General features: G+C 38.3%; 1 protein-coding gene across 1 annotated transcript; it reads right to left on the bottom strand.

Moving 5' to 3' along the window:
* Positions 1 to 7,825: 7,825 nt before the first annotated feature.
* Positions 7,826 to 8,191, bottom strand: LOC142164014 (uncharacterized). The gene has a single exon (XM_075221178.1). It carries the CDS (start codon positions 8,189 to 8,191, stop codon positions 7,826 to 7,828), a length of 366 nt encoding a protein of 121 aa, XP_075077279.1.
* Positions 8,192 to 8,551: the final 360 nt, after the last annotated feature.

Raw genomic sequence — 8,551 nt, 5'->3', positions numbered from 1 at the left:
CGAGGAAGTTTGGACAATATCATAAAATGAAGGGTACTGGAGCAAACCAAACTTACCCGAAGCATAATTCCGGCCACAAAAATCCTCGCCGGATTCAACCTCGCAAGCGTGACAACCCGAGGAGAGATCCTGCTGCCCACGAATGTCGAAGGAATGATGAAGACGACTCTTTTCGAAGTTGTGGACGGTGATATGGGTTATAACATTATTCTGGGAAGACTGTGGTTGCACGAGATGAGAGCCGTGCCATCAACATATCATCAGTTGCTGAAATTCCCAACTCCCGAAGGAATTAAACAGATAAAAGGTGACCAACCGGCGGGAAGGGAGATGAATGCGATTTCGGTCTCCAATAGCAAAGGAAAGGAGCATGCGGCATAGCAATTATAGGGACTTGCGCCGACTCTCGAATCAAGTGAAGTTAACCAGGGGAGAAACGTCGGAATCTTATCAGGTCCCAAGATACTTCCAGGAACTAGAAGTGACGGATGAAACAAAGTCCACAGCGGAAGAGCTCGAGCAAGTCGCATTGTTTGAAAACTTCTTAGAGAGGAAATTCCACTTAGGGACATGACTTCACCCCGAGCTCAGGTCTGGCTTTATTGAATTTCTTAAGTATAATGTCGATTGTTTTGCGTGGTCGCATGCGAAAATGGCAGGTATTCCAATGGATGTGGACGTACACAAGATAAGCTTGGATCCCAACATCCCTCCGATAAGGCAAAGGAAACGCCTTATTGCAGAGGCCAAGAATAAATTCGTCAAAGAAGAGGCAACTCACCCACTTGATATCGGTTCGATCCGAGAGGGAAAGTATCCAGACTGGCTAGCTAATGTAATTGTAGTTCCTAAGAAGAACAATAAATTTCGCATGTGTATATATTATAAGGACTTGAATAAGGCGTGCCCAAGACTTGCTCCCACTACCAAACATTGATCAAATGATTGATACAACAGCCGAGCACGAGTTACTGAGTTTTCTCGATGCTTATTCCGGGTACAACCAAATTAAGATGAACTTGGAGGATCAGGAAAAGACTTTGTTCATAACGAATTTTGGCACATATTGCTATAATGTGATGCCCTTCAGGCTACATAACGTCGGAGCCACTTATCTACGGCTCGTAAACAAGATGTTTGAAAAACAGATAGGGAAAACCATGCAAGTTTATATAGACGATATGATTATTGAGTCTTTGAACGTAGGTGATCATCTTAAGCATTTGCAAGAAACTTTTGACATCGAAGACATCCCGGACTAGCTCACAAAGGGGGATTGAGGTAAGCCCCAATAAGATCAAAGCCATCGAAGACATCCCGGATCATCTATCAAGTGTGAAAGAAGTTCAAAGGCTCACAGGGAGATTGGCCGCTTTGAGCAGGTTTATTTCCCAATCATCAGAGAAATGTCACCATTTCTTCGCGTTGCTCAAAAAGAAAAACAACTTCGAATAGACCCTGGAATGCCAGTACGCTTTGAGAGATTTGAAAAGGTACTTGTCAAGTTTTCCGTTACTATCAAAATCGAAGGAAGGTGAAACACTATTAATCTACCTAGCAGTCTCGGAGGTAGAGGTAAGAGCTGTTTTAGTCTGTGAGGATGAAGGTACGCAATCTCCCATTTATTACATTAGTAGAATTTTAGTGGGAGCAGAAACTCGCTACCCACATTTGGAGAAGCTGGCCTTAGCTCTCGTAATCGCCGCTCGAAAGTTGAGCCTCTACTTCCAATGTCACCCGATAGCTATGGTGACCACTTTTCCCCTGCGAAATATCCTTCAAAAACCTGAAATCTCGGGTAGATTGGCCAAATGGGCTGTCGAAATGAGCGAATTTGACATAGAGTATAAACCTAGGAATGCGATTAAATCACAAGTTTTGGCCGACTTTGTGGCCGATTTTAGTCCGGGATTGCTGCCTCTAGTAACCAAAGATGCAGTGATGGTGTAAGAATCGACATCGGGGGTTTGGACCTTATTTACGTACGGAGCTTCCAACATGAAAGGGTCTGGCCTTGGCATAGTATTAACCACGCCTTCGGGAGAAACCCTAAGGCATGCCATAAGAACGATCCCTTTAACTAACAATGAAGCAGAGTATGGAGCTTTGATTGCAGAACTCGAACTGGCCCGGGGACTAAATTCCGAGGTCATAGAAATCACATGTGACTCCCAGCTGTTGATAAATCATGTCTACGGAATCTTCGAAACCAAAGAAGAGCGCATGCAACAATACGTAGTGAAGGTCCAGGCTTTGCTAGCTCGATTCCGAGAATGGTCGATTACTCATATCCCGAGGGAAGAAAATGCAGAAGCAGATGCATTAGCTAAATTCGATTCATCAACGGAAATGAAGGGATTAGATTCCAGGATGGTAGTAGAGCTCATGCACTTGGTTCTAGACGCAAATAGCTATTATGAGGTAAATACGATTAATTTTGTTTGGGACTTGAGAAATGAGATCATCGATTATATAGAGCACGGAAAGTTGCTCGAAGACGCCAAGGTGTCCTGGGCGCTGAGCGCTAAAGCAGCGTGATATATCTTCAAAGGTAGGCCAACTGTACAGGAAATCTTTCCAAGGCCCGTTGGCCCAATGCTTGGGAGCGTCCGAAGCTAACTATGTTATGAGGGAAGTCTATAAAGGGATATGTGGAAATCATTAGGGTGTAGATTCCTTAGTACTAAAACTTGTAAGGGCAGGATATTATTGGCCCCGAATGGAACAAGACGCCAAAGCTTTCTTGCAAAAATGCGATAAGTGTCAATGCTACGCACCACTAGTATATCAACCAGCAGAACCTTTACATTCAGTTCTATCTCTATGGCCGTTCATGAAGTGGGGAATGGATATCGTCGGACCACTGCTATCGGCCCTTGGTAAGGTAAGATTTCTTTCTTTTAATTTTAACTGGCTATTTTTCTAAGTGGGTTGAAGCAGGTCCTTATCAGAAGATCGACGAAATCGAAGTGGTGGATTTCTTGTGGGAGAACATAAAATACAGATTTGGAATACCAAAAGAGATAGCCTCCACAGTTTATAGGAGAAAATATCACAACGTTTCTTGGAGACTTGAAAATCAAAAGAATCATATCTTCGCCCTATCATCCGAGCGAAAATGGTCAAGCGGAATCGACGAACAAAGTGATTATACAAAATCGCAAGAAGAGGTTGGAAGAAGCTAAAGGTAAATGGCCTTAGGAACTGCCTGGAGTGCTACGGCTGTATCGAACAAGAGAAACTCCTTTATCCCTTGTGTACGGAGTAGAAACCTTAATCCCGATGAAAGTAGGAGAGCCTACCTTGAGATATTTCCAGGCAAGTGAAGAGACGAACAACGAAGCGATATTAGTCAACTTGGAGCTACTCGATGAGCGCAGGGACTTGGCACATATAAGAATGGCAGCCCAAAAGCAAAGAATGGAAAGATATTATAATTGAAGTGCCAACCTCTATTATTTCAAAGTGGGAGACTTAGTTCTAAGGAAAGTAACTCAAAATAACCGGGAACTCAACGCGGGGAAGCTAGGTCCAACCTGGGAAGGACCTACCGAATTTCAGCTGTCACCGGTAAAGGTTCATATGAGTTGGAGAATTAGGATAGAGAAATATTACCTAGCAACTGGAATATGGCACACCTCAAGAGATATTATTGCTGACAAACATCACATGTACTGAAAGTATGTGCTGCACTCTTTTTCACCTCGTCTAATTTTTGTCCCAATTGGGTTTTACTAGCAAGATTTTTAATGAGGCAGCAATGGAAAGCATATTACGAAGAAGGTTTCAACAACAACAATAAGACCTTTAACAGCAAGGCACACAAGCGAAGAGCCACTCCGGAGCGGTTAGATAATCTTTGGATCGATAGCAAAATTCCCACAGGGAAATTGAGTTTGCTATCAAGCAAAGGTTACCCGACCGTTCACAAGTGCAAACCACTAGAGGATTGCTAGATAGTCTTTGACTCGATAGCATAAATTCCTAAGGGGAAGCGAAGTTTGTTACCGAACTGAAGATTATCTAGCAATTCATTAGTGGAGACCTCGAATGTGCAAAACTTCCAGTGTTCCAATTCACATTCTTCGCATTCGAACATTGGGGAGATGATATGAGGATACGTCAACAATGACTGCCACGTCGACCAGAATACAAAAACCGAAAATATAGTTATGTCATCGGGACGGGGGACTGCGCAACCAGCCCCGTAGAAACAAGTTGTATAAGCTAGCTAGCCACAAGAAATGACAATTTCTTTTTAGCATAACGAATGCTTATGTACTTTTTGAAAATGGAAGGAATAAAGTAAAGTCATTTTATTTCTATCTTGTTTCTTGTCTGAACGATGAATTGATTTATCATTTGAAAGCTAAACAAGTACTACAAATGCTAGTGTCTTAATGAACATAAGATATCCTATTCAAGAGCACCATAAATATAGGAGGGTCCTCTCTTATAAAAACCCTCACGATAAAGGGTTGATTTCGGAAGAACTCCTTCCCGAAATCCAAAATGCTTTTGGGAAAAAAATACACCCAAGGCCTTACATAATCAAACGCAAACAGTAAAACTTGCGCCAAACACTTAAGCAAAAAGAAATGCAAAGATTAAAACTTACATAAATGTTCAAACGGAAAAGACTAATGCAATACTTGAACAAAAGATGTTCTTATTCACAATAAGCGTGCCGAAACAGCACGGATACAAAAGTTGGGAGAAGAAAGGAAAAGCTAAACTGATGTATTTCCGGAACTCAGAGGAAGAGAAGTGTCTGCACTCCCAGGAGAAGTGGGTAGATCCGCCGATGGCTCAACATATTGGCCCTCATTAGTTTGGCCTTCAACATCTTCGCCTTCTGGTTCCTCTTCAGTTTCCGAAGTTTCGGAACCAGAACCAGAAGAACCGGAAGAATCGGACCCTGTATAGGGTAAAAATATGCTATGCTAGGTAATTTCATAAGAGAGTAACACGTGGAGCTGAAGGCAGAGGATAACTAAAACCGAAGACAACTGTTCCATTTGTTACCGGAAAGAATGACACTCGTAAAGATGCAATAAATACCTGCCACCCTGTAGCATTTAATGGAAAATATTCTACAACATTTAGTACACTACCGTTACAAAAAATTTGCCATTTATGTTCACCATGACACATTCTTCAATGGCCCTCATAATTGACATTAAAGAAGGGCATGATCCTAGGACCTTGTTCCCTAGGTGAAGGTATAAATAGTAAGCTCTGCTTTCATTGTAAATGGACGAATTTTCTGGCAAACTGACGTTATAATCTATTCAAAACATTATACAATTTTACCTTCTTACTTTTTGATGTCATTACTGTTGTGCCTGAAAACCTTGCTTCCGGAATTATTGTTTATGCTATTTCGTCTTCATTTCAAGGCTAAGTATTGCATATTTCTTCAATTCTTGTATTATTTTAAGATCGAATTAATTCACTTATCTAGAAACTACGTATAAATTCAACTGTACCAATTTAAAGATAAACAGATACACCATCTTATATATGTATTTATGTTATTGTAAAAATTATAATTCAATTTTGATACATTTTTAGAACACGGAAAAAAACTGTGACATATTCTTCTTATTTAATTAAGTAATACTGAATTGGACAATGGATTTAGTCCGACATTAAACAATTCTCCTATACACTGTCTTCATAAAAACGTATCTATCTCAAGTAGCAAATTCCATTTACTGCCTTCAGTGGATAAAAACAACTATCCTTCCACAATCCATATTAGAATTGCGATTAACACCTGATGATATAACGATTCCATAACACTGGATGTGTATATGACTTAAACTCTATGTAAAATGTTATGACTGATGATTCAATCTTTAAACACTGCTGAAGAAGTTAAATTCTTTAATGTTTGACCAATTTATATTTATTGCCCAAATCTACTCAAAATTTTATAAATCAAAGATGGATAGAGGTGCATTAGATTGGAGAATGGATTACAGCTTAAATCTTTATAGTTTTTACCAGAAAATAGAATATATATTCTATTTAGTTATTGCCCAATAAATTTTTATAACTAAAATATTCTTTATTTATTGTCCAAATCTATTCTAAATTTCTCTTTCTGCTTGACCAAAAAAAAAACCTTGATCAAACAGACTATAAATATTAGTTCCTCCTCATATAAGAGGTATAATTGAATTTGTGATAGAGCCGTACTACGCCTAATTGAAGACATGAATCTTGCATCACCCAAGATTGGGCTTATAACCTTCCTCTTGATAGCTTTAGTTGGTTAGTCTCTAATCTCTTTTACCTCCCATCCCATATACTGTATGCTTTATCTCTTCTTTCCTTTTTCCAAATTCATAAACATATATTCAAATTCATAAACATATATTCAAATAGATAAGGCATATGTGCTCCCTACCAAACTCATCACACATATGCCTTATCTATTTTCTTTTTGTTTCAAAATTAAAAACATTTTCAAGAATTGGTGATTTTGGTTAATGTATTTTTATTGTATGTCTGAAATTCACCCGACTAATTCGAATTGCACAGTAGATAACAATCATGGGGTTGACAGTTCTCTATCAAAAAAGACCTTACCATTCTACCATATTTCTTTGGTGGTGGTTAAAGTTAGTCACCAAAAGGACTCTATTTTAGTTAATCCATCGTATTTTTTTTTTAGTCTATTCCAAAAAATAATCTATTTTTAATTTAAAAAGAATTAGATTTAAATTTCTTATTTTACCGTAATGAAAAAGTTTTATAGCCACACAAATATTATAGTAGATATTTAGAACCATAAATTTCAAAAGTATTGCTATGACATATTTAAGATCGCCCGTTTTATAAGCTTTACTTTCTTTGTTAAACTCTTAGTCAAATAGATTCATATTTTAACATAAGAAATTGAAAATGTATGTCTCTTGGACTTTCTTGAAGAAAAGATGGCTACCACTGTATCAAAAAAACAGAGACTATTTAATTATTATTAGTTTTAATATGATAGAACTATAGAAGTAGATATTCCTTTTCAAACATGCATATAGAGAAAGTAAGTAGATGATTGTTTCAGGAAGCAGATCAGTAGAGGCAGATGATTTGGCTTGCGACTGTGAAATGCTGAAGCGGTGCTTGCCACTATGTCCAGCAGCAGGAGCTTACTGCAGCCCTACGGGTGTCTGCACCTGTATTCCACCACATATGATCGCCTCTCTTAAACTGTCAAAATTACTCAAACACCAATATGATCTTTGTACTGATCATAATCCATACTGATAGACAGTCTTATATGCTTCCTTAGTTGATTATCATTCAAGAATGGTATCTATAATGTATTACTAGTTAAACGAGCTGATGGCCAAAACATTTACTGAAAGTTGTGCCTTTATGTTTTTGTTTTCATCAGCCACTTCTTTTAAAATTAAAATTGAAGGGATAAATGCAATGGCAGATTCAACGATGAGTTCTTGATCGAGTTCCGCTGAATCCGGTGATTTAAGATCACATTTTATAAATTCTAGAGTTTAATATATATTCTAGAACTCATTTTCTCAATTCAGAATTTAGAACGTTTATGGAACAAACCGAATAACAACCAAACCAACTAGCTATATTGATTCACCGAACAAGATTACAAATAACTAGAAATTGTAATGAAACAGTAAAGGATAATTGAGAGATAACAGAGAGGGATGATAGGACAGAAATACACCATAAAAGAAGGAGATGAGAAGTACAGAGCTTTTCACATAACATTTGCCTAATCTTCAAACCTAGACGATAGCCCCTTTTATTCACTTAGTCACGTGCTTCCTTAACCTGGATCCTAGATAAATCTTTTGTTGGGCTTTCTAAATCTTGGACCTCTTCGCGGTTTAGCCCCCGACCCAATAGTTTCTGTCCAAATATCTGGTCCATACACATTATTTGAGTTATCTTGGCTCACAACAATACTTCCGCCCTCAAAAAGAACATTGTCCTCAAGGTTCGAGTAGAGCCACACTAACATTATATTAGTGAATCTGTCAAGACTTGAATATGTGTCAAGAGCTGACCAATGTCTATCAACCTTAAGAATTGATGAATCAAATTTAGTGCCATTTGCCACTTCTAAATTACCAAGAGGAAGAACATAAGCCACAAATCTAAAAATTGCTTCATGTTCCTTCACCGTAAGTGCAACAATTTCCATTACCTTCTTTATACCCAGAGAGCCATGAGAACCAGTAACACTTACTAATTCATAGCAATAAGACTGATTGTGTCACGATCCAAAATTCTAACCTGTCGTGATGGCGCCTATCTGAATATAAGGCAAGCTGACAACCTCAATAAACTACAATTTCATTTGACTTTGAAAACATAATATTTAAAATTCAATAAAAAAATCTCACACATACCGACATAAACACTCCTAAAACCCGGTATCACTGAGTACATGAGCATCTAAATGATAATAAAGTCTGACTGATAAAAAAACATTGTCTGAAAATGTAGAACACTACAAAAACTGAAAGGAAAGAGAGTCAAGGTCTGCGGACGTCAAGCAGCT

This window comes from Nicotiana tabacum, chromosome 9, assembly GCF_000715075.1.
Source record: "Nicotiana tabacum cultivar K326 chromosome 9, ASM71507v2, whole genome shotgun sequence".
NCBI classification, from domain to species: Eukaryota; Viridiplantae; Streptophyta; class Magnoliopsida; order Solanales; family Solanaceae; genus Nicotiana; species Nicotiana tabacum.
The sequence above is the reverse complement of the archived record's forward strand: the minus strand, read 5'-3'. Positions and strand labels throughout refer to the sequence as shown.